We start from the raw sequence: 27,597 nt of genomic DNA, 5'->3' as shown, positions 1-27,597 counted from the left end.
CTGAGTCACAGAGCTTGAAACTTACTTTGAAGCAAGTTATAAAGAAAAGAATATTAGGAAGAAGGAAAGGTCTTACAGGTACATTTCTACTCTACTGAATCCACTGCAGTAAAATATGGCTTTTATGAAGGCAACATAAGAAATGTCTGGTCCTGTCTGGTCCAGGGCATCAATCTTGCAAAATCCTGAAGCCCAGAGTAGTGGCCACCAATAAAAAGTGTTCAGTTTGCTGATCATTTAATGTGCCTCCTCATTTTGGGGAGATTTTCACTTTGTGGATGTTGCACTGGGGGCACACAGCAGCCATCAATCAACACCAGGGCTGATACAAAAGGACAATTTATTTCACTGGTGTTTTACCAAGCCCATCTCTCATTCTGCCACCTGATGAGTTTCTCACATCTGCTTAAATACAGGCTGAAACTGGAACACAACTCTTCTCTGGGTACATTTATAAATGTGCTTCAAGATTTAATTCCTTATTCAAAGAGCTGCATTTGCACAAATGTGAGGGAAGCAGTGACCACTGATAAAACTGGATCTACCAGATTAAAAACAAACATCACTCCACAGAACCAAACATTTCATACAATACCCAAAAATCCCTTCTCCTGCTTCAAAAACAACTTTGCTTTTTTAGACTCAAAATTCACCTTTAAGACCATCTGCATTAGGAGGAAGCCCACAGAGCAAACAAAATCTAATAAAATCTGGGTAAGAAAAAAGGCAATTTTCCTATCTAGTGCTGAGGTCCATATTCCATAGAACTTCCACAGCACAATCAGATTGAAAATAAGTTTATGTCCATTTACAAATGTTGGCATGACAGATTTGGTGGAAGTTTTTAAATCCTCTGCCACCAGCACAAACAAACACTGTGAAAAGTGACAGCCTGCAAACATTACAGGTCACTTGACACAGAGTGTGAGACTGCAAGATAAAGAACACAAATGGAAAAGAACTAACTGGCATCTGGCTCCAGGCAAATGATTAATCATTATTTGGTAAGAGCCTGATCCTTTTGGGCTTCATGTTGTATCAGGTTGAAGTTGTCCTCAAGGACAATCACAATTTCTGTTTACTTTCAATGGGATAAAGGACTAAAAACCTAAAAAAATATTTCTTCTTCGGAGTTCTATATATTAAAGAGATATTATTATTATATATATTATTATTATATTATCTATATTATTAGTGGATCCTTAATTGCAAACAGGAAAAAAGAAAACCCATAAAAAACCACCCCTTTTGCTACTTTTTATTCAATTTCTCTGCAGTTGACAGCTCCAGGAGAATTCACATTTTTCTTTATTCTCCAGGCTCCAATTTGACTCCTGTTCCACTGGCAAAGGAAAATCCTGTGGAAATGCTTTACTTAATTCCTGTGATGCTGCAGCAAGCTGAAGGACTTTGGAACCTCGACACTGAACTGGCTCATGGCACAAGGAAGGGGCTTTGCTCTACAGCCAGCCACTAGCAAGAACAGAAAAGAATGCTGAACAGGAAAAAATGAACTGTCAATATTTAAAAAATATTTGGAATTATACTTCAGCCAATCACTAAAATACTAAGAGAAGTTTCTGGGACAGCTGAGAGAAAGCAGGGAGGTATTAGAGCAATGTGAAGTGGACAAATTTAACACTTGTAGGGAATGTTTGGAGATGTTCTCTTCCCTCACTCTTCTCTGATTCTCCTGAATTCTTATCAGTACTCATTGCTTTTTCAAAATAGATCCCACAGGTTAAAGGAATTTCAGAGTATTTTTCTCTGGGGAAACTTCTTGCAAGCATCAAGATGCTGCAGAAAATCTTAATTATGTTTTGTACATTTTTCTGCCCCTTACAGAAAAAAAAAATTAAAATTGTTTCACTGTCAACTTTTAATGATTGCCCTAGTGCATAAAAACTGATTGATTATATTGCTAAAATATCAAATTTGGATTAAGTTTGCCTCAATCTTATCCACAGTTGAGTTGTCAAGTTACACATTGGAGAACAATATGTCATGACCAAAATGTAAAATAATTCTGGAAACGTTTCCTGCCATGGAACAAAACACAAAATTAAGCACAACATTAAAAATAGAAGGACAAGGAAAGAATTAAAACTGGGAGAAAAAAAAGATATAAGAAAATATACAACATTTTGCAGGTATTACTCACCAAAAACAGAGTTCTGAAGTTGCTCAGATCGCCAAAGAATTCTTCTATGCTTATTGCTTTGGGATCAAAGGTGAAGTATTCTCCCAAATTTTCATACAATTTTGTCATGTTGTTGTGCATGTTGGACAGTTTCTCATATTGCTCTCGGGCACTCTCAGCAAAGCTGTGAGGTTTTGTTAAGGAAAATGACTCAAAGCAGCACAAATAAAGGAATAAAAATAAAACCACAGTAAATAAAGGAAGCAGTCCCCAGGGAAAGAGATCTCAGGACAAAGGTTCCATCTGCAAAATCTGCAGGTGCTGTTCTGCTTCCAAATATGACATTTTTATGAGTTAATATTAACAGCAATATTATTGATCTCATCATTTGATGAATTAAGATTATTAATGGTAGAAGTTTATACCATAAATGATCCCTTTCCAACGGTGAAGATTTGCCACTGACAGAGAACACAACTTGCTCTATAAAATTTTTAAATACTGTGGCTATTTTTATTTGAAGAGATGAATGATTTTATAAAATGAATTCTATGAAAACACCCAGTGAAATTTAGTTTGCTGTGGGAATCTATGATTTCACTGCTCAAGTGAAGTCATGTCCCCCACCTCACATATATTTATATGTAAAATGTGCAGAACTATCAATGACACAATCATACATTGCGACATCTAATTTTCTTTGCCTTTTATTACAGAATTCTTTGTGGATTCTTTCCTGCCCAGCCATACAGTTCATGCCTCAGGCTGCCTGTATTAGGTTCCCTTTTTTGAGGCACAATCTCAACTCTGTAATTTCACCAAACTTAGAAAAATGAAATATCCACCCACTCGTCCCAGCAAACTGACAAAAGCTTTGAGAAATTATTACTGAGAAAAACACCATGGAACAACAGAAGTCTTGTTTTTTTTTTCCTTAGGAAGTGTGGAAGCCTAGAAATGAGACTGAGATTGACTTTCATCCCAGCAGCCATCATTAAAAGTTTGACATAATGCTTTAAAATAGAAAAATGTGGTGCTTTTTTTTCTCCCTATGTGAAAAAAAAAAACATAAAAAAAATTAACAATTATTTTGCAAATAGAGGAAGGGTGCAAGCTACTAAAGGAAATATTGGTTTGCCTCAAAGCAAGTGCATGTTAGTCTGCTCTTTTCTTCTCTGGGGTTGTTTGGAGCCACAAAGTCACAAATCACTGGGAAAAAAACACATCTGCTCCAGGATTAAACCAGCTCTGCTGACAGAGAACTGGGGCTGATGAAAGCGTTTGCTGCACACATGAAACCCCAGAATAAAAGACACCAGTGACTCCCTGGGCTACAGAAACCCTGCAGCCCAGCTCCTCGTGGCTTTTCCTTGGAACAGCTCCTTCCCTGGGAATTCTGGCTGCTGCCAGGGCACAGCTCTGCTCCAGCCCCTCTCGTTTAGAGCCTGCCTGGGCCTCCTTTCTAATTACTCCCCACTGCAGAACAACAACCTGCAAACTAAACAGGGACATGGAGAAATCTGAAATAAAACCCCATTTCTTTCTGACATCAGACTGAACCCAAAGAACTGAGCCTGGGAATTCAGGTGGATGCTCTATTCACGTTTCACTTGGATGCTGTGAGAACCTGAGAGGTACCAAAAGTGTCACTGCACGAGCCACAGGCAAGCTGAAAATACCTTCCATGAGAAAGAGGCCAAATATTCCACCTGGATTTGCCCACTTTAACTAATGGGAGAATACATAAATAAACATTTAAAAATTGGTTCTTAAAAGTATGATTGAAAACTTTAGCAATACCAAGTTTTCCAAGAAATCCTCCCAATTAAAGCCTCGGTGGTGTAAGAGCAAGGCTGGCAGCTCGTAAAGCTCACTGAGAAACAGGAACCAACACAGTGATGGATATTAATTCATATAAAATCAAGATTTTGAAACAATATCTACCCATATTGTGCCACAGCAGCAGCAATACCTAATTCTCAGTTTATTGAACACAAGTTTAACCTGCTTGATTAGCATTCCAAGCTTGGACTGCTGAGTCGCTCATCTCGAGATAAACCTGGTACAGCTCAGTCTTCAGTGACATTTAACTGCACAAAAGGAAATGAAAGTTTAATGGCAAGAATACATTAAATAGGTAATAATGGCACATTACTGAATTATTGAGCACAGTCTAAAAATTTTAGAAAAACATGAATTGCCATGGAGTCAGCAGATTGCTGTCGTGAGCAGCTCACCAGAAAGAAATACATATAAATGTACAAATTTATTTAGTGGATCCTTTGGAAACAATTTTACATAATACAACCCCAAAAATGATCAAAAAGTCGTAAAAAAAAAGAAAAATGCTTTGACAATTCCAGATTTGCAGCCTATTTTTGGAGACAGAGCTCCCAGTTCTCCACAGTTGTTGCACACTCACATGAGAAATAACCACAGTAAGCACTAAAAATCCCCAGTACTGCTGCTGAAAGTTGATATTTTAAAGCACCACTCTAGAAATAGACACTGTAATTTCAACATTATTATTTTTTATCTATTAAGTACCAAACTGCAAGTAAGAAATGTCTTTAACAAATGGCCTGCAAGACAAAGGGATGTCAGCAAGACGGATGAACGGGGTGAGCAAAGAGAGAATTGAGTATTTCAACCGTGCTTAATTTTGTAAAGACAAAGCAGAGCTGTAAAGACAATAGTTCCCAGTCACAGACCATGCAATATTAACAAAGTTACTGACAGACTCTGTGTGCTTCATCCAACCTTCCCACCTGTAAAATATCAGTAGTTTAAAAGATCCCCTGGAAATGTCCTGATGGAGCCTCATTCCAGGGGAGCACAGTCAGATATGCCAACATTACCTCATGACAAAAGCTAGTGAGGAATCTGAGCTGTGTCAGCTCTGTGTACCAGCAATGCTTAATTCCAGCAGTTTTCCTGAAAAGAGATGGAAGCTTGACCGAGAGCTCATTTAAAAACTCTAAACTTGGTTTTGTTCTCGACGCTCTAAACCAAACCAAAAACCACAGATTTTTTTCACTGGCAAGTTTAAAGGTGCTTGTTCAAGTAGGAGAAAGGACTTTATTTGGAAGCTCGTTTTTACCACATTTTCTTGTAAAACATTGCAGAGCAGGATTCTGGCTTGAGGAACCACCAGGCTAAAGATCTGCTTTAACATGTTAGAAGAGAACACTTGAGTCACAGTGTCATCTTTAATGAAGGCAGCACAAGAGCTCTTAGTTTCTAATCTCCCAGCTCATTCATAATAGAGCATTCTCTGAACTGAACTGTGGCAATGCAAACAGGACTTATTAACTGAAGACAGAAATTCAGCTTTAATAGCAGTAAGTCATTCCCACTGATAGCTCTATTTTCACCTGCTATCAGGATGTAAACACATGCTAACAATTTTATCACTCACACTCCATCCATAATGCATCTCTGTGCCTGCACAGCAGCCAAGACTTCTGGAGCATACACAGATAATTATGAATCACAATTATATCCCTAATCTTTTTTTCCCCATTGGAAGCCTTTGTAAAAACAAAACAAAACAAAAAAATAAATTGTAGAAATCTTCATTGCAAGACACTTCACTCTACCCAAATTAGAACACAAAGAAACCAAGAGCCATAGCAGGAGCCCAACTTTATCTGTGTACACAAAAATCATGTGCTTCTGAAAAGCTTAAAGATTCCCTAATAAAACACCCATAAAAAGCTCAGTGTGAGAATTTCCTTCTCATTACAAAGCAAATTACCTCATCATTCAGCATCTGACAGAAGAGCTCAGGAAAAAACCCAAACAAACCAAACCACAAAACATCAGTGGATTCTCAGCTACCTCTGAGCAAGGATGGCTCTTCCTTTCCCTTGGTTCCATCAGTACCTGAAATTATCATTAATTACCAGAATTACGTAACACAATTGCATTTGTTGCAAAAAGTCAGGATTTCAGTGGGTTTTGTGCTCGTGGAAATGAAGCACAGAAAGGTCACACCCATGCAAGAACAACCCTGGCTGTGACCTGCTCCTTCTCTCAAAGTCTCAGAACACCACTTAATTCGTGTTAATTAAGATGAAGCTTTCTGACTTGTGCCTAAATGACCATAAAACTTTCATCTCTAAAATAATCTGTCAGTGTTTACATCCTCTGAGCAATCATATCAGTTCCTAACTCTGCTGCAAACTTCTCCAGGATGAAAAGCCAATTTCCATTGATTCCACCACATTGTTATGCACAGGAGAAAGCCTCTGTCAACATCATTTCAATATTACTTTTTTATTTATACTTCTGTTAACGAGGACACAAAGATCACTGCTCAATTCTCTAAAAGTCCCAGAGGAAGTCTCTGGGCAAAAACTGATAAATGAGGGTCTACTTCATAAAATATTCAGTCCAAGGAGCAAAGCTCCACAGGCTGTGTCTTGAACTGATCTATACTGGGAAAGTTGGCTCCAAGATTTAGGTGGCGAATTAGGATTTTCCTGTGGTAGCAAAAAGAAAACCTTAAATACTTTAAAAACAAGAGCACTTGGCTCTCCAAAGAGAACACAAAATGCAAAATTTCTGAAGCCACAGGCTAGAGAGAAGGCAAGATCTTATCTAGCTTAAAAAAGCACTCCAAAATTAGAGCTGGGCATTAACCTAAATTAACCTGAACCACTTGTGGGTTTTAGTATTCAGAGAAAGTCAGTGAACCCAGAAATTGTTTTCCCCATTACCCTACCAGAGAAATAATCCCTGAATTCCACGTTCCCATCTTCGAGAAGGTTTTTAGGAGCTCTGCAACCACTGGAGGCAAAGCAAACCTTTCATCCTTTATCTCCACTGATGACATCACCAGGATTCTGAAAGTGCCTTCAAACTGCCTGACAACAACAATCATCCACATCTTAATTCTCATTTCTGATATTTTGATGGTTAAATAATTTGAAACAGTCTGAAGAGTGGTATTCGTAGCCTTTTTTCAAACTCAAATATCTTGTTTATTTTGTGGTGGCAAACAATTAATCACTATTCCTGCATTAATTAGAAGGCAGCATGGAGAACATGATAGTCAACAATATATCAAACAGAAAATGTTGCCAGAGTAATGGATTTGTAGCATCCCTTCCCTGGAGAACAATTAGATAAAAATCTCTTTAGATGAAGAAAAACAAGAAAGAAAACAACAGAAATGCAGCTCGTACATATGAAATGCTGTTGTTAAATTAGTTTTGCATAATATATTCAAATTAGCTGTGACTGTTTCAAAGAACACAGTGTTGACACATTTGAACAACAAGAAAAAAAAACAGTTTTTAGGTATTTCAGCAAAAAAAAGCCTGGTGACCACTCCTAGAAATATTTTATTAGCTTTGGATCACACAATCCAATGCTTTAAACAATAATTCCAGCTCTGAATCTTTCAGGGAAGGATGTTTGAGCTGTCACCTGCACCCCGTGCTGCAAGCAGGAGAGCTGGTGGCTCCTTCATGGAGAGGAAGCTTTTGGGAAAGGTTGGGGAAGGAGAAGAGAAATTCCCCTCTGGAGTTTTAGCTTTCCCTTAGGGCTGCCATGGCAGAAGTCCTCAATTCCTTGTTTGGAGAAATATGAAAAATTGTTGATTGTATAATTGTTATATTGTGTATATATATATATGTCTAACTTATAAATGCTGATTATATATATACACAATATGACAATTATACATGTATATCTTATAACTATTGATTGTATAATTGTTATATTGTATATATATGTACCTATTTATATATACATATATATTTATATATATGTATATCTTATAACTGTTGATTGTATAATTATTATATTATACATATATGTATATAGTGTAACTGTTGATTGTATAATTGTTATATTGTATATATATGTATAACTTATAAATGCTGATTATATATACATGATATAACAATTATACATGTATATCTTATAACTATTGATTGTATAATTGCTATATTATATATATGTACACATATATACATATATATTTATATATATGTATATAGTGTAACTGTTGATTGCATAATTGTTATATTGTATATACATATAACTTATAACTGCTGGTTATATATACACAATATAACTATTACACATGTATATCTTATAGCTATTGATTGTATAATTGTCATATTGCATATATATGTATATCTTATAACTGCTGATTGTACAATTGTTATATTGTATATACATATAACTTATAACTGCTGATTATATATACACAATAAAACAATTATACATGTGTATCTTATAACTATTGATTATATAATTGTTATATTGTATATATATATGTATAGCTTATTACTTCTGATTGTATAATTGTTATATTGTGTATATATATGTATATCTTATAACTGTTGATTGTATAATCAAGAGCCCACATGTTCCAAATCAAGGAGGAAAAAGAATTTTATGTCACCTGAGGAAAATAATAACTCATGGAACACCTTTATTCAAACTGAGATTTGTTTAGCACCAACAGCTGCTGCACTGGTGTTCACAAACTCAAGCAGAGGAGAAAATGAAAGACTATATTAAAATGAATTTATTTTGCACCTTTACTTTGAATAGGAGGTGCCTATGTAAAGCCACACATCAAACATGATTTGAGTAAAGTGGTGAATGTCCCTCCACTCCTCTTTCCCTCCCCAGAAATAATTTTTGGGATTAATAACTCGGGCAATTATTTGCTAGAAGCTCACGAGTGCCTGCACATGAACTGCCTGGTCCCCAGTGACTGGGATTAAACCAAGGAAAAGTCAGGAAAGTGAAGTTATCCTTCAAAATTCTGTCTCAGACAACAGACACTTGAAAATGTCCTTTAAATAACTGTTCTGGCCAGAGGGAAAAGCCAGGAGCAGACTCACAGGGCAATCAGGATCTGAAATCCATCATTCCTTCACCTCTCGCTGCTCAGTGACATCCCTCCCCTCCAAAACACTTCAGCCCTTCAAAAAAAATGTGTGGAGAAGTTTGGAGGGCAAAAAGCAGCTCCACCAACAGCAGCAGTTTTGCTAAAGCAGAATCTCAGGACAGTTTGATTTTGGGATGGAAAAGCTGCAGCTCCAGGGATTTATAGAGTGCGCTTCCCCTTCAATTTCTGACTTTAAAATAAGCATACAATAATTAGAGAATGGACTTCTAATGGACTATCACTCTAATAAAGCACAGTGCTTTACAAAAATATCTTTCAGTCATCTGGACAACTTGGTTTAATAGAAATTTAAGGATGAAAGCCCAGTTCCCCTCAGGCAAAGATTTACAACCAAGGAGCCCTTAAATCTCTGCTACATGTACAGAAGTAGAGTTTTGTTCATGGAATTTCATTCTATGGAATCTGTACATGACTTTTTCTCCTGTTTAATTTTCCATGTGCTCTGTGGACTGCTGGCAGAGAAGTTCTGCCCCCAAGCAGCCAACACAGGCTCTTTTTTATTCTCTCCTCCTTCCCCAGCTCTCAGGAGAATTTCAGGGGATGTCTCAAGGTGCAGAACAGAGCAGAGCTCCCTCCATCACCTCAGGGATTCAACCAAAAATCCAACAGAGATCTCTGATCTAATGTCTGCAGTTAAATGTACAAAAATCCATAGCAGGCAATTTACAAAATATCTGGTTTTTTGAGAAATGAAAAAAATGGAAAAATAAATGACTGGAAGTTCTTGATTGTCCCCCATCTTCACCTCCTGAGCTTCATTCTGCCTCACATTTGTGACATTCCCCAATTTCCCCTTTTATTCACACTACAATGGGATGCACAGCTTGTCTGCACACTCCTGTTCACAGAGCTCTTACTACAACCCAATATGAAAGCATCAATATCATCTTATGTCTTCTCATATCAGGGCTTTCCTTTGTAAAAAGGAACGAAAATCTGAAGGTAGAAATAAACTGTCAAAGAAAATTGATACTGTGCTTTGCATAACACAATTTTCAGTTGTAATGTTCCAAAGTTCTTGTATTTTAAACTATTAACTTTATGAAAACTCTGCCTTAGTCCAGACCAGTAAAAATACAAAGGATCATTTTCCAAAGGGATTTGTCTTTCCTTTTTTTCCCCCTGACATCAAATAGTTGTAAGAGAAATGAACATTGTGCAGTAAAACATGACACATTATTAGGTGCTTTTCAAATTCAATCCAAGCAAAGATTACACCTAAATAATCCTATAGTTATCACCTGGAACACGGTGAGCTTTTTCACTTTGCTTTAAGATGGATCAAAGAGGGGAAAAAAAAAGAAAGAAAAGAAATATTATGTGATAAGAAAAGGAGTGGAAAGCTCTTAAAAAAGCACAGTCGAGTCTGGCAAGAGAAGAGATTTAATTCTTCCTGTGCACATCTGAACGAGAGGGAAACAAGGAGAGAAAACCCCTTGAAAGAGCAAGAGCAAGGTAACGAAAAATGAGTCCCAAGTGACCCTGAAAATCCAGCAGAACTGGCTAAATTCACCATCTGGGAAAGTTTACAAAAGCTTTTCTTAGACATGACTGAGGGTATATAAACAGAGTTTTACGTTAGTTCACAGATTCAATACTCCTATAAAAAACCAGGATTTTTCATGAAGATGAATTACTAACATTTCTTTTTCATATTTTTTTTTGGTTTCTGTGTACTGCTTTAACTTTTCCTCCCCCCAGGTCTGCTCACAGGTATTTCTGAGAGGTTCCTCACCCTCCCAGCCCTACTTTCAACCTTGCCCCACAGCTTGCAGAGTGCCCTGACTGCTCTGGTGTACGGCATCGATACAAAGGGAAAAACATGAAACCAACACTTCACAGTGCCACCTCTGCACCACAAAATAAAGAACACAACCTTAGCAAATATCCTAATTAACTAATTTTACTTTCTCAGGAACATATTGTTACTACTGCAGTTCTTACTGTGCTGACTTTCTGGATTTTTACCTCACAAGAAAGAGCAGGCACAATTCACCCTGCCATGAGCCACATCCTCCCAGAGGCACAAGTCCATTACTGTTTATCTCCATTATAGTGGAGAAAAACCTCTCCAAAGTTTTTCCTCACACTCTTAGCTCTTCATTCCTGATCCACAACCCTTCTGTATTTTTCTTTTTTGCGTGTGAATTATGGACTGATTTTTTTAATCTGGTAATTTAGCTGCTAGACTAAATTTTGTTACAGACTCTCTACAGAAGCAGGTAGAGAAAAATGGATTTCCATTTTTCTGAAGAAGCTGAATGCTCCCTTACCCTACTGAACATTTTGTTACCTCTCATCATGCTGTGTTCACACCCTCAAGGCAGCCTTGTCTCAAAGCAAATCAACAATTTTCACATTACTGGTCAAGCACTGAAACAGAGATTTACTAATAGCTCCCTCCTGGCTTATATCATGTTTTGTTCATAAAAAAATGGGTTTATAAAAAATATCTCATGATCAATTACGCAGGCCTGGGTAGAATTCTTTTCCCAACAATGAAGATATTAAAATACATAGATATAATAAAGGGAATAAAACCAAGTACCAATCAAAGTGCTGTAAAAAGCTCATACTAGGATAAAAACAAACATCTGGAATCTTGCCAGATGACCAATTTAAAGTTTTTCAAATTCCATTTCACCGAGCAACATGCAGACTACATCAAATGAAGCAATTCACATGAAATATCTAAACAGCACGTCTGTTACTTGATGGCTTGCAATAAAAACAGACTAACAATTCTTTGGCTGCTTAGTGCACCACAGAGGAAAATAGAGAATTTCAGTATACCTTCAGGAAAATTTCATGCTTGGAGTGATTAAAAACCCACCCACCCACAGAATCACCCACATTCATCCCAGAAAGCTTCGCCATGGCTCGTTAAAGCTGAGAAAAAGAGGCTGAAAAACAAAGAGGGGGATTTGGGTTGGAAATGATGGAGGTGTGCTCTGCTTCAAGATACACCTGCTACTCCACACACCCCACAAGAAACCCCTGTGATTCCACCCTGGCTTTGCAAACATTCAGATTGATCAGAAGACAGACTGACAGTTCTTTCCACCAGGATTTCTCACGTCTCTCTTAGAATTTACTCAGAATAAACAAAGCAGAGGGCAGAAAAGGGAAGGCTGGAACTGCTGAAGCCGTAACTCCTCTGCCACCTCCTACCAAAGACATGCTCATGTTATCCTGGCTCTCAGCAGGGAAACTGGACTTGACCAAGCAGAAGGAGATTAAAGTTGTTTTTCCACAAGGTTAAACTCAACTTTAATTGGGAAATATCTAATTCTAAAAGGGTTACAGCTTAGTAAGCGTGCATGCTCGAAGCACAGGAGTAAATGAAGGAAATGCACTTCCCTTTAAATGGCCAGATAAAAAACCTGCACAGCAACTCTGAAATTAGGTTTGTAATGGCATCATGACAGACTGATTGATTCTTTTCCCCCACTAATTTAGAAAGTTGATTATTTGGGACAATAATTAGCAGCATTGCCATTTACTGTATTAAATAACAAACCAAACACAACTGGTTCCAGGCATGACCAGAGAAGGAGAGCCACTCCATTAGAACAGCAGAATCATTCCCCTTTTCTCAGCACTGTATTTTCAGAAGTTCACTTTGTCCAAAGATTCACAGCACATCCCAGCAAACACAGGGGGGTAATGAGCTGCAGGTCTGGAAAATTTATCTGCAGCAGAATCAGAACATTTAACCTCCCCTTAATTCAGTTCTATCTCCTGAGCTCCATGACAAACATCCTGTCACACCAAATGTGACACCAGTCATGCAAATGTTTCAAAGCTCTTTTAGAAGGGGGATGACTTATTTATTTTATTATTCCAGGGTGAAAAATCAGGAAAGTGACAGGATAAGCAAATGCCAAAGAGGACATTTCTCAGTGGAGATCAAATTGAGCGGTAACAGTTCTATCAAGAGTGTCTGTGAACAACAAGATCTCCAAATAAATAAACAAATAAACACATTTCAGCTCCTGGGACTGTTTGTGTGAGCGTGCCTGGGCTGCTCAGGGCTGGCATTTCAGAATGTGTCGCTGATGTTGTTCCCTCAAACTGCAAGAGCTCCTGGCCACGTTTCTAATCCACTAATTACCTTATTTTTAAACATTTACCTATAAAAAGGCAGCTCAGCACACACAGATCATTCTGTGTGCTGGGGAAACACACTCTCCAAAGCCTAAGTAAACAGCTGAAGTACATTTCAGCTCAACAACATCAAATACTGGTGGTTTCTATAGCTTAATAATGTCAATTGAATATAAGTAACTAAATATAGCCCAAATTGCTTGTAATCTGATTTTTAGCTTGGCAGGGTCAGTTCTTCAAGAGGATTCAAACTGCTGAGATGCCACGAGCTTAAACAATTAGCAATGCAAAAACAGAGGAGGAAAACTCTGTTTATTCACCGATGCCCTGAATTTCAGGAAAAAGCCTCTAGTTTGGAAAAGAAAAGCAGATTATTTGTACAAACTAATTCTCCCTATCTTCCATCGCCGTGCTTTCAGCAGGGGGATTTTCTGCCAGTGCTGATGAAACCCAGCAGCCCCTGAGATGATTTTTAGAATTACAAGCACCAGCAGATAAATCAAGTGTGTCTTGGTTGCTTTGGCAGCCCCATTTAAATATCAGGCGAGTGTTCAGAGATAAAAGGTTTTTAAATGTAACCTCTCAGAAGATGATACACTGTCAATTTCCTTCTCAAAAGTGCATTTTAGGGATTCTTTCCTTGCATTTGGGGCAATACAAAATAATGCAAATCTGGGGCAGGCAGACTCGGGGCTGTCAAACAGCCAAGCAAATCACTGCAATCTCAAATCTAACACTCAAATCACAAATTTTGCTGTCTTGGAGCTACAAAAACTTTGAAAGGAGAATCCTAGTGCAAAATTTAACATCCACCAGCCATGGGATACTTGTTCCTTTGCTCGTGCTAACCAATTTGAATAAAACCCTACAGAATAGGTGGCACAAGGTGGATATTCTGAAGAACATTTTATTAATTTATTACCAGTTAATTCTAATTGACACAAGTCTGTAGCAGAGCAAAAAATTAATAAAAGGGATTCCTGGTACTTCAACACAGGCTCTGCTTCAGAAAGTTCCTTGAAACTTGGACAATTTATGTACTAAAATTAATTGCAAAGCCAATGTATGCAGCGTTATTAGGGTTATAATTATTGCTTAAAACGTTTTCCATTTAAACATAAAACTAAAGATTCAACAGCAAATAAATCATTACTTTCCTGTGCTGTGCCTTCAACAGGCACTGCAAAGTCTTTTTCTTCCACTTAGTATTTTAATTTAGAAAAAAAATAGGGGTTTTCTGGTATGAAGCTAACAAAAAGTTAAATTAATCCCAAGTTTATTTTTTTAAGAAATAATTTCTCATACTTAAATACAAAAAGCTACAGAAATGACCAAGTCTTAAATAATCAATAGCAAATAGAAGTTTCTTCCTACTGCTCATTATTATTTATTGATATTAAGCAAATCCTAAAGTTTCAACAAGTTCATCATTGTTTCAACTTAAACAGCTGCAACTTTCTCCTGTCCCCTAAAGCTTGTTTTGAACTGTAAGAAGGAATAAATTGAAATAAATGCTCAAGACTCTAAGAAAATGCTCTGATGACTTCTATGATGTAACAGCAACTTCAAATGTAACAAATGAAATAATCCACGCTCCATCCAGAAGCAGGAAAGGAGACTTCTCTCCCTACACAATACTCAGAAATATTTTATATGGATAAACAACCATAATTCTCCTTTAGTCAAGAGCTGCACTTGCAAATTAAACTGTTTTCAAATGCCATTTTTGTACAGAGAACAAAAACTTTATATAAATACTGCAAAAAAGGGCAGATACAGGTTTCTACCTGACCTGAAATTTGAAAAATCATTGAATGGTTCTCTCTTCCAGTTCCCAAAGCCATTGAAAACCACATTTAAATAAACCACATTTAAATAAAATAGGCAGAAGGCAGTTACATCAAATGCAGGGACATACACAAAGTTCCCAGAAATGCTCCCCCGTGGGGTTATTTGTGAGAATCCCCTGCTCATGAGCAAATTCAGATATTAATGTACATTTTCCTGCAGAAATGAAGGCACTAGCACATCCCAAGTTCCAAAACCAGGCTTTGCTGCTTTCCAGCTCCAAAGGAGGCTATTGGGAATTATTATTACCACGGGAATTCTTGTTCCCTGAGAAGGCAGGAGGCAATGCCCAGGGCTGGGAGATGCCAGGAGTGTTCCTGCCATTGTCCCTGGCTCTGGGGGGAATTGCTGTCCTGCCTCTGAGCCAGCTCCCAGCCCCTCTGGATGCTGGGATCCCCTGGATCCGTGCATCCCTGCTCTGGGAACGTCTGCTCCTTCCCCAGGGCTGCCCTAAGAGACTCTACAGGAGAATCAGCAGCTGATGCTTAATGCACATTAAATCCTGAACATTCCCACCCCAAAGTCCCCAGATTTGTCCCCAGATCATTTCAGTACAACTGAAGTGCATCAAGTGAGGAAATAAACCCCTCACATTCCGCTTTGAGGCTGCAGTGGTTACCAGATAGAGCTGGGAGCATAAATGCACATCGAGTGAGGATACATGCCTTTCAGGAAGGCAGCTTTTCTATTCCATAAAAAGGATTCTCTTCTAATGAATGGTGTTCCTTGCTGGAAATTAAAATTAGTTCACAAATTGCTGCTGTTCCATTTAATGATAAGATGAATGCACAGTGCTTTGAATTTTTTTTTTTTTATCTGCAGTAATTTTTGCTCTTTCATTCATCATTTCCTTAATTTTGCAATTCTTCAAAAATGAGCTTTTAATTCTTTACATGTATGCAATCATTTAGAAAACCCACGTGGCAGCATTGATTGCTCTGGTAGGCACAAGATTTCAGTAAGTTTGGGCACGTTAATGTCTCTTATTGGGGTAAATGATCCAGGTGAAAAGCAGAAAAACCAAATAAAGCCTCCATTAAAGGAAACACCAATTCATGGGGGACACATTGGAGAGATAAATTCATGTCAGATATTTTATAAAACATAAATAATAACATAACCAAATATCATATATATATAAGAATATATAATAATAATTTTATATATTAGAAGAACACAGCCCAAGTTATTCTTGTCCAGGTAGCAGGACAACAAAAAGCACAAACCCAGTGACCAAATATGTGCCCTGCTGCCCCTTGGAACAGCATTCAAAGCTCCTGGTTATTTCTAGAGGAATAAATTGTTTTCTGGAGGAATAAACTTTAGTGTGTGTGCATGCTGGAAGGGAGAGAGAAGTGGTATTTATTATTCATGTATTTATAGTCCTAAATCAATATTAATGTTAACTCTACAAATTTCCATTTGTTCCCTCTGAAATTGCTTCTCAATTCAGTTGTTTTTAATCTCTGTTAATAACATTTACATTGGAACTCCATTAATTTGAATACCTTTCTCAATCCCCAGCTAGACACTCATGTTTTAACATCACTGAAATCAGACTGTGCACCTACAGCAAGCAAATATAAAATTCAGAGTTCTGCACTTTAGAAAAGATCTTCAATTGGAGGCACAAACACTGAAATAAAACCAGGAGTGAAAGCCAGATTTGGCACAGTCTGTAATTACTTTTCTAAACTGTTGAATCAGACTCCCCAGTGCTGAATGCAAAAGGATAATTATAAAAGAAACCTCTCCCACTTAAAGCTGAATTATTTCAAATTGATCTGCAGGTAAAATACAATTCCAGACATGGATCAGATCATGAAAAAGTTGTTTCAGGGATCACATGTAAGTTATTTAACACAGCAAGAAATTCAAAGAAGGTGCATTTTAATCCCTTTATTTTCTTCAGCCACACTGCACTGAGATGAAGAACTGTATGTGCTAAATAAAAAACTAATTAAGTGAAGGGAAAAATTATCTTGCTTAGAAACTGACCAAGAAAAAACAAAACAAAATGAAAATGCAGGTAGAAGTTCTGTTCATCTTTTTGTCACTCACAGTACCAAAAGCTTATTTAGTTTTAAAAAAAAAAAAATAGTTAGAAAAATTAAAATTACTTAAATTTTCTGATAGGATTTGCTTCTGTATTTTGCATATTAATTTCATTAATACAAATTCATATTATGAATGGTATTTTTCTTGTCACTGGCCTCCTACATTAATGTGACACTCCAAGCAGCATCATCCTCACATCCTCTGAAGAAAGTCTCATCCTCAACAACTGGTGAATAGCTTTGTTTATGACAGGAGTAGAAACTATGCTTTGAATATTATAATTGATGCATCCTAAAACTCTACTGAGACATCTCAAATTTTCTGAAACGCTCAGAGAGATGTTCAGCCTGAAATTCTGTAACTTTCTAATCTCAGGATGTGCCATCGCCAACAAATCTTCAGGCAGTGAGGAAGTCAAAGAAATAGATACTGCAGACTAGGGAGTCATTTTTACACCCTGCAAAATTATTCTGCAATCTAATAAAAACTACGGCAGTGTAGAAAACCTTGAAATATTCAGAGATAACAGAAACAAAGTTGATCACTTGATCTGAGGGGAGGAGACTTTCTGAAACAGAAACACCCCACTTGTCATTAACCCATTAACGGGGCAAACAACTCCCAGGTGGAATCAGCTCATTGATTCCAGCCTTGCCTCTCCTGTCAATCCCCCAGGGCTGCTAAACCAGGCAGGGATGAACAGATCTGGGGTTCTGCTTCAGTTCCAGGACCTGGAATCTACCTGGGAATCAACATCCATGCACTGGAGCCAGGCTGCCCAGGCCACAGGGAATAATTCATTTTCCAACATTTCCTCCTATCTATTTGCCTCCTGTACTTGCCAATACAATGAAACATTAGTACATATTTTTTTTACCCTTTTGCACTGTCAGACCAACCTTTTCTTCTCTAAGAAATTCAGGTGATAAGTTGCAGAGAGAAAAATGTTAACTATTATTTACTTGGCTCTTTTTCCTCACCAAATCATCTGAGTGATGCTAATCATCTCTAAGTAAACACACAGGCAGAAAAATGAAAATACAACTGAACAATAATTTCTGTGAGCTGGAAAGAGAAGCTGTCAAACTTAAGAAGGAAAAAAACAGTGGTAAAAGGTGCATTTCATAAATTGGTTTAATTTATGAAAAAAAGTGGGGCCAATGTGACAGAATTCAGCCTCTGCACAGGACAGGACAATTAAAAGGCAATATTCAAAGTTTTTCTGATGTGAATGAATCCCAGGGAAATAATAATGAGCTTTCTTTAATAGCAGAACTGATAAAAGTGATTACCAGCAGCAGGTCTCTTAACCCTGCGTGGGAGACAAGGGGAAAGGGAAGATGTGAGGAATAAGAAACAATTTTCCACTTTGTCAGGAGTTGTCTCCCTTAAGCTACTTTCCAGCAGCCTTGTCAGAAACTTCAAATAAATCCATACAGAGGAGATGTTAAATATCTACTTGTGAAATTCTGTCACTGACTCCATTCAGATGGTAAAATCCTACAAAAAACTGACTTTGCACAGCCACAGCAGCGGGGAGAAATCTTCATTCCATCCACCTTCCAAACGTGATGAGCAGCTGTGAATGGAGCTAAACATCAATCCCAGCCTTTTTCTTTCCTCTGAAAAAATCCCCAAACCCACAACTTCTGTTGCAAGAAAGGAGAGATATCCCAGGAGCTACCTGAGCTTCTGGAAATGCACAAAATGCCTGAACTTGCCCACGCACCACACTCCAAATGCTCCCGTATTTCCACTCACTGCTGGGATTTCAGCACAATAAAAACCTGGGAATTGCTGTTTTTTAATAATGGGATTTTTCTCAGTCTTTGCTGCATTTTTGTGAGCTGCTTGTGTCTTCAGTAGAGTTGTCACTTTTGACTTTTGAACCAAATGAAAGGTGGATTTCCAGAAACAAGCTAGACAACATCACATTAGAGTCCCCCACAGATTTCACTCGGCAGAGAACCCACAGTCTCTACAGAAATTAAAGGACATAACACTTCTGAGTGAAAACAAATATAAATATTCCACTAAAAGGATGTTAAAAATCTAACTTAAAACCACTAACCAAATTAATACTCCGCCCTTTAAAAAACACCACATCTGGAACTAAAATAATAAATTTTAGTCAATTTAGTCAACTTTACTGCTGGTATTTTTCTAAAATCGATTCAATAATTCTTTCTGACAGAACAAAAATCCCCATACTGACTTTATGGCTGCTCATTGTAACTACTGCCTTCAGGAAAGCTGTCTGGGTATCCCTTGAAAATCTGATTATTGATGCTTTTATTTCTCTGTTTGCTTACATTCACCACGTCCACTGATGCTTTTTGTCTGCTCTAGAAGAAATGCGTGAAAGGAGACTAAAAACCTATTTTCAAGTGCTGCAAATATTTAAGCAGAGGATGAGAATGCTCAGATCAGCAGTGAGGATGTGCAAAAAGGATATGCTCATCTTCTCTACAAACTTATCGTGCTCGTCCTGGGTTTTTGGGAAGTTCTCGATGTCCTTCTCCAGGCGCTGGATCTGCTGGTTCATCGAATCCAGGTTGCTCTTCAGAGTCTGGGCTGAAACTGAGGGTTAAAAAAAAAAAAAAAAAGAGTTTATAAAGCTTCCAGATTCTAAAAAGGGTATTAGAATGGGGGAAAAAAACAAAAAACAATGTCAGTATAAATGGTCTGAGAGAGAATGATTCTGTTAAGTAGACTCATATTTTTCTGAATTACTGCTCATAAAAATCTTTCCCTTCATAAAAAGGAAGTGAAAATATCTACTGTAATATACCAGATCATCATATTTAACATTGAAATGTCACCACTTAATTCTACCATTACTTCAAATTATTCCATTTCTATTTAAATTTATGGCAAAAATTCCAATATTTCTAATATTATTATTTCTAATATTCTTTTAAATCTAATTCAAAGATTAAAAACTAACTAGAGTTCAAAGAGATTTCATCTTCTTAATGCATGTACTTGGTTAAATGAATGATCTTATTAATGCACGTTTCTGTTACAGGAATGATTTGAAGAATAGACATGGGGGGAAAAAAATGAAATATTTTTCTTACATTGAGATTACACTGATTTCTGGCCCCAGAGCTGTGTTAATAGCTAAGGTAGGTCTGAATAATAAAAGCTGCTGATAATCAAAAGGAAGTAAAGACTCAAAGTACGGCACACTAATTAAAAAACAAAAAAAAGGGGATTGTAAAGAACTCCAGCTTGCTGTGTGACAAGCTATTCTAAAGAAAAGCACTGTGATGCTAATTTGGATTAAACAACCCCTAATTGATACATCCTGTGAGCAAAAAAATGACAGCACCCTTGTGAAGGTGAAGCAATCCCACATCACACAGAAATTCCAGCTCTGGGTGAGAAGTGACAGAGCCTGTGCAGAGAAATTCCTGATCCAGCTGGGGAATTCAAACCATCTGAACATGGAATATTGACTTCCATGGCAAAATCCATGAGCTCCATTTGTCAGTCTTGTTTTTATCATAAAAAGCAATTTGACTTGAGTTCCTCCTCAGCCTTTTGGAAGCCAAGCCTCTCTCCCACTCCATCTCCTCCTGAACAAATCAGTGCTCGCAAGGAAAAACAGAAAATCCCAAGACCCCTTTCCCCCAGTGCAGCCAAGAAAAGCAAATTATTCCTTTTTCTTAAGGAGCTTTTATTATCTTTTACTGGAAAGCAGTTTGACCCAAAAGTTCCACTAAGCACTTTCTAAAGAAAAGTGTATTTTTCTATTTTCTTGCTATTTAAAGAACAAATGGCACCGTGACTCCATGAGATTCAAGAGCAGAAGGAAATTGAGTCAGGATGGGCTGAAAACCAGCACCCAGGAAATAAAAATCTGGTAAATAAGGAAGCTGTTCCCAGAAGAAAATCAATTTTCTATTCTTTGTAAGTAACGACTCCCATCAGCCATAACACTGATTTCACGAGCGTGTTCGGATACATAAGGCACCAATAGAGCTGTCTTTATAGCAGCCATTATCTTGATTTTATTTTCAATTTTATCCACTTTATACTGGCTACCAAAGGAACTACTAATCATGTAATCCTAGAATTACAGTGGAAGTTTTTAAAGCTTAATTCAACTGGGGTGGGAATCTATATTGACCACAGAATCCTTGTAGCTTTTAAATTCCCATTTGAGAGTTAACCTTGAAATCAACCACTAAAACACTCCGAATAACACAAATTATCAAAGCTTTTAGGTTATGGTTGCATTAGTTTAATCATTTGATATTATGATCAAAGCACACATTTTTGCTTGAACTGAAGAACTTGAATTACTGTAATATTTTTATGGGCTGTTGGGGAGTTGGAGAGAGGGACAAACAGCACTGAAGGAAAATGCTGGAACTGAAAAATAAATGAGGAGGATGCAAATGGTCATTCTGTTCATAAAAAGAATAGCAGCTGGTACATAAATAGGCAGCATAACAGCAAGTTTAACTGTTGGCAGCAATTTGAAAATATTTAAATGCGTGGCCACGTAGCAAAAGTTTACTTTTGTCTGGAATTCAAAAGCGCAAAGAAATTCAGCAAGCAAAGACAAATAACTGTTAACCTTTGTGATTAAGATGGATGGAAAGTGTTTTCAGCAACACTATCCTATAAAACTAAGTTCAGAAAGCCCCAGAATTAGGAACATCCTGGCTTTGAGAGCAGGGAGGAACTCAAGCCAAGCAACAAGGATGAATCCTAAAGCTGTGCTTCCCATAATTAACTTCTATAGTCACACTCAATTAACAAAAAAATGTTGTAGAATATGCAATTCTGTTCACTTTGTTTCCCCCTAGCCCAGGCAAACGTACAAGTTTCTGTTCAAATAATTTATGAAGTTGTTGTTCTGCAAGACAAATTCCAAAAGACGACAGAACAGGGAACATATATATATATAGACTATAATAAAATATCTGCATTTCCTCCCATAAACCCTTTTATTAGAGATTTACTACTTCAGTAATGTGCAAAGGAATCAACATGAATGCCTTCTACTTTCAGGGAAATTCATGTAAATTTCTTCAAACTCTTGCAAGGTTTTAATTTATGAAAGCATAAATTCAACTTGCAGCACACAAAGCCATATCCTTGAAACCATTTCAAAATGCACACCCTGAGCAGCCTGTCCCCTGCACTCCTCAAAGGCAAGGCTTGTTCACCTTCCATTTGCCCATCACTCCACAGGAAAATGAGGCATTTCATACAACTGGTCTCAAAAGTGGACATGAAAGGCAGCGTTTGGCCTTCAGCAGCAGGGGCTCTTACTGACAAAGCCTCTCTGGAGCAGCCATTCCAATATTATTCCACTTAATGTTGCAGCAAGAGAGAACAACCAACTAAATCCAATACATAAATAACTGGTGTCAAGGTAGGAGCGTGAGGCAAGTAGAGAAAATGAGGAAAACATGAAGAGAAGAACCCCAGCAGCAACAGCCACCAGGAAAAAAAAGCCCTGTGTGTAACCCCCAGACACTCAAGGATGAGCAGACCTCAAAAAAAGGGGCAGCAACCTAAAGGATGCCTGGCCATTTATTTCCTTGCATTAACAAGGATAAAGGGTTTGCCACATTTCCAAATGAAAACAAATCAGCAGCAGTAAAGAACCCACCTCACCCTCCCAGCTCACAGGACAACAGAGGCTCCCACCCACGGGCAAAAGCAGCATTCAAGAAATGGGAAAGTCTGAGAAATCAGAAGTCAGTTAAATTTGCTGACACAGGGAATAGAGAAGAAAGAGTATAAATGAGCTCAGAAATGAATGATGTGGATTCTTGGACAACAGGTTCAGAAAGATATCAAAAGTAAAAGGCAGGGATGGAATTTGTGCAGATGGGGGGTGGAAACAGCCTGGAGGAAATTCAGTGTTCACCCCAAACACCCTGTCTAAAAATGCCACATTAACCCTAAAACCTACATGTGGACCAATCTCCAAGGCCAAAGAGAGGAAAAAAGGCAGCAAAATTTCTCAGTCTGTGCCAGCTTGTGTCAATGTGGCCCTTAGCTCAGCCCTAAGAAAAGCCTGCCTTGCTGACAGCTCGGAGTGGAAAGAAATGCAGCACCTTGAACGTGCATACCTCAAACCCTGGTGACAAAAGGATTCATGAGACAAAGAGAAAAGCAGAAATAAAACAATAACAGAAGTTAAACTCAGGCTTCACCTCGCTGCAAAATCTCTGTAACATTTAGAACAGGAGCAAGGTAAGCTGAGGTGTAACTGCATTGTCCAGACTATTCCTGTCAGTGGCAGACCAACACAAGCACTTGGATCCATCAGTGTTGTCTCTGCACAAATACTGAATGCAACTCAATCATGCATCATTAAACCCTGAACTGATTAAAAGATTATTTAGCATATTATTATTTAATTACAGTAGAAAATCACAGCCACTGAAGAGATGGCACAATATTATTCTGATGTGGAAGGTAATCATTTCCTTCACCTTATTATTTTCTCTGCATTAATTGCTCCTCTGGAAAAAGCCCTCAAACCAATCCTACCCACTTATTTTGGAGAAAGCACTTGCACAGTCTGCACGCTAAGGAAGGCTTAGTGAGAGTCTGGTAGAGCAGTTTAGTCCCAGAAAAATGCTCCAAGCAGTTAATCTCACGTGGATGGCGAGCACTGGCTGCTCCCTGCAGTCAAGCTAAGCATTTTGTATTTACATTAATACAGCAATAGTGCCAAAGGTCACACTAATCCCTTCTAAAGTAAGATTGCATCAGGCTGAGAGTCCTCCCCACAACAAGAGGTGAAATGATACATTTTGATTAGGTGCACTGCCTCTTGCATGAGGAATTGCAATGGTCTCTGATCACGATGCAGAACTGGGATGGCCATGTCCACAGCTGGAAAAAACTCTGAAGTGAAAGCCAGCAACATTAATTACTTCAGTAAGCAAAAGCAAGTCTGTACAAAGCAAATGAACTCTTGGATTTTTAAGTCTAGACAGTATTTGTACCATCACTACATTGTAAGCATACTAACTACTATTTATTTCTTATTGCCTCAGGGCAGATGGAAAGTCTTGCACAAAGGAACGAGAGGCAGTTTGCAGGGAAATGGGAGAGCAAGTACATAATCTGCAGGAATTACAAGCATTGATTACTCAATTCAGGCCAAGTAAGTTTCTACTTGTTAAAACAATAAATGTTTAAACACCTCAGGGTCAAAGGGGAAGAACAGCTCCCATCTTACCCAGCTAGAGGACTCACCATCCTCCTCTTCCAAAATCTGGGGAAGCTTTCTGACACAAAGTCCTGGTGCTTAACAACCAATCCATCACGCAGAACAGACTTTTTCCCTGACAGGATCTTCCCTGCACCTTTTCAAGCTCAGCTGTAAGAGCAGGTGTGCCCACATGGCAATGTTTTGTTTATATCCTATCACTAGGTACTGGAATTTGATCTGAGGAAGCTTCAGAGCAACATTTTTAACAGACAGACTTCACTCAAGGATGTGCATTTGCACTTTTGGTAATCATGCTGACATTTCCTGTGCCAGCAGAGCCTCTGAGCTGCAGTGGAAGGGACACAGGACACAGCTGTGCTCCACCTTTGCAGGCTGTTCCAGAGCTCCAGTGCCTGGCTGAACAAAGACACAGCTCTTGTACCTTGCTGTCACCGTGCTGCCCACCTGTGCTGGGGGTGGAGAACAGTTCCAATGTCAAAGCCCTTTGTGACAAGCCCAAGGAGCTCCTGGTTGGGGTTTATTGAGAGATTCCAGGCACTCTGGATTTGCCACCCTCCTGCTCTCCCCTGCCAAGAGCAGCCTTTCCCCCAACCCACCACATTCACCAACTAAACAGCAAACAGTGTCATAGAATATCAGTTTTTTACTTGGACTGACTTTTCATATTACAGCTACAAATCATTTAGGGAACAGATGTCCCAATTTTAGGAAAATAACCCGGAGCATTGGAGCTGATGGGTGAGAACAGCTCTGCAATCAGCAGCGTTCTCCTGGCAATGTGGGATATCACCTCCAGAGCACTCCAGAAACTCGCCCTACTTTGATGTTGATTTAATTACAAATGTCTTTCAAGATCTCAGAAGTTGAGTTTATTTTTAAAAGAGAGCTTATAATTACAAAATCAGTATGTATTAAATGAGCATGCTGAAGCAGAACTGCTGGCAGGGGTGTAAGACAAATTGCAAATGAAGCAGAGGAGACAAGTAAACACAAAGTAAGGAATGCAGAGAGAAGGAGCAAAGCTCCTGTCACACAACCTGCTGCTGACAGAAGAACTCAGAGATGTTGGGTGACTTCACCCAACTGCAGCCTGGCCTTCCTGACTGCCTGACCCACTTCCAGAGCTGCCACAACCTTCCTCACAGCCAGCAAAGCCCAAATTCGACCACAGACAGGCAGGAGAAAGAACAAAGTGCCATTCTGCAGCTTTCCCCTCTCTCCAGAGGCTTGCATTAAGGAATTCTAAATGGATTACACAACTTAAGACATTTAAAGCAATCTTCACTTCTGAATTGGTTTAACTACAGCCAGAAATTCTTAAATGCTTTAATTTCTTTAATAAGCAACAGCCCATGAGAGTCATTTGGACTGTTCTTTCATTCTGCCCTTGATACTTTCACTTCAGGGAGAGCAGCAGAGCCTTAAAGTGCGAGCCATACAGAGAGCTGTCTAATGGAGATTCCAAATCATAACTTCAAAATGCACCTCCAGAATGCAGAGCAACCACAGTTCTCTACAGCATTTGTTACACACAGACAGCGACTCAAATAATCCTCAAAGCCTTCACAGGCTGGGAGAATCCACTGAACAATTTCTCAGAGCAGAATCTCAGCGAGGCTCCTAAAGGATCTCTGGAGAAATCTTGGAACTACAACACAAGGAATGCCTGGGAGGTTTCATGTGCCAGACTGGGCAAAACCTGTTCCAGCAATTTCAGCTGTGCAAGGTGGAAATGCTGCAGATCTCTTGGCTAAAACACAGGTTTTTCTTGCTGCAACAAACTATAAAACTTTTTTTTTTTTTTTTGACAGAAAAATGGCTGCTGCTTATGAGCATGTTTTAAATTGCTGTACTTCAAAGTGACAGTGGCACAGGATGTTTTAAAATATTTCCCCCATTCTAAAATGATGCCATTAAATCACAGTGAAGTACCTGTATAAAATCTCAAAATTCCTATTTTATTACAGGATTTGTAATAAAAAGTACACACATATTTGCATTCCCCAGTGCTCCTGATTGCTAATGGCCTTTCTAGAGAGATGCCTCAACCATATGCCTGCAAATTAATGAAATAGATTTCAATGTCCACATGAGTGACAAATCTGTGCTGCTGTTATTGGTATTTTTTAGTCCACTGCACAGGCCTAATTCACCCCACAAGGCACCATTCACTTGATTTTACCTTCAACAACACTTTAAAAGAACCATGAAGTGGCACACCTTTATATCAGGCCAAGAATTCAGTGTGTTAAGTGCTCAAAAAAGGCCTCGTTATTACTGAAAGAGACTAAAAAATACAGATATTTCCATTATAGATATCCCACTTTGACAGTTAATCTCCATTTGCTGTGACTCTGCAGAGCCCAGTGACTGCCACTGCTGGCAGACCAAGCTACATCAGGAATATCTCTGATATTCCACAGATAAGACCACAGCTACAGTTTATTTTTATGTTTTATTATTTACAGGCACAATATTTAAATCATCAACTGGGATGTAAAACTGTTGCTCTTAATATCTAAAATTAAGTTGCTTTTATAAAATACATGGCTAACTTATTTTAATCACCTTAATTTTGTGTGTTCCCTATATCACTTTTATGATTTCTGAGGCACTTGACACTCAGGAGAGCCTTAACTTGAAAAATATATTTCTTTTCTGAGTGATTCCAAGCTATACTTTTAACACGTGGCTGTGTAGAAACACCTGACTTGTAAGGTACCTCTTATTTTTATTTGGAAATTTCACTGAAGCCCAAAATGGGATGGGAATTTTTCAGGAATTTAATAAAAAAAAGCAGAGGTTAGAAAGTGGTGAGAGGAAATTGCATAAAAAGCAGCAAGTGGGATAAAAAATGAAATGAAGGAGGCAAAAATGGGCCAGCAAGGCTGGGCCTGGCTCCAAGGGACCAGGGGAAAACAATGGGGAAAAGGGAGGAAAAGAGGGGAAAAGGGAAAATAGGAGAAAACAGGGGAAAATAGGGGAAAAGAGGGAAGAGGGGAAAAGAGGGAAGAAGAGGGGAAAAGAGGGAAGAAGAGGGGAAAAGAAGAGGGGGAAAGGAGAAAAGAAGAGGGGAAAAGGAGAAGGGAAAAGGAGAAAAGAAAAGGAGAAAAGAGGGGAAAAGAGGGAATAGAGAGTCCCTGACATCAAACAAGGCACTTCCTCACAGCCCTGTGAGTTTTGGTTGGTTTTCCTGGCACAGCCTGCTTCCAGGAAGAAGAAATGCTTTTCCAGTGATCTCTTGATAGTTAATCACTTTGACCTTTGCTTGTATTTTCCAGAATAAAACTGTTTCCT

General features: G+C 38.3%; 1 protein-coding gene across 6 annotated transcripts in view; it reads right to left on the bottom strand.

The window, feature by feature from the left end:
- The window catches only part of DIAPH2 (diaphanous related formin 2), a 166,188-nt gene that overhangs the window by 64,000 nt on the left and 74,591 nt on the right, over positions 1 to 27,597 (bottom strand). For all 6 annotated transcript variants that reach the window (XM_086849997.1, XM_086849998.1, XM_086849996.1 and 3 more), the window contains 2 exons: positions 19,544 to 19,667; positions 2,162 to 2,327 (listed from right to left, as the gene is read on the bottom strand). In XM_086849997.1, the coding sequence (XP_086706123.1) occupies positions 2,162 to 2,327; positions 19,544 to 19,667 (290 nt within the window). The remainder of the gene's footprint in view (positions 1 to 2,161; positions 2,328 to 19,543; positions 19,668 to 27,597) is intronic.

Source organism: Cyanistes caeruleus, chromosome 14, assembly GCF_971803275.1.
Source record: "Cyanistes caeruleus chromosome 14, bCyaCae1.hap1.1, whole genome shotgun sequence".
NCBI lineage: Eukaryota > Metazoa > Chordata > Aves > Passeriformes > Paridae > Cyanistes > Cyanistes caeruleus.
This window is presented reverse-complemented; position numbering and strand designations above follow the sequence as displayed.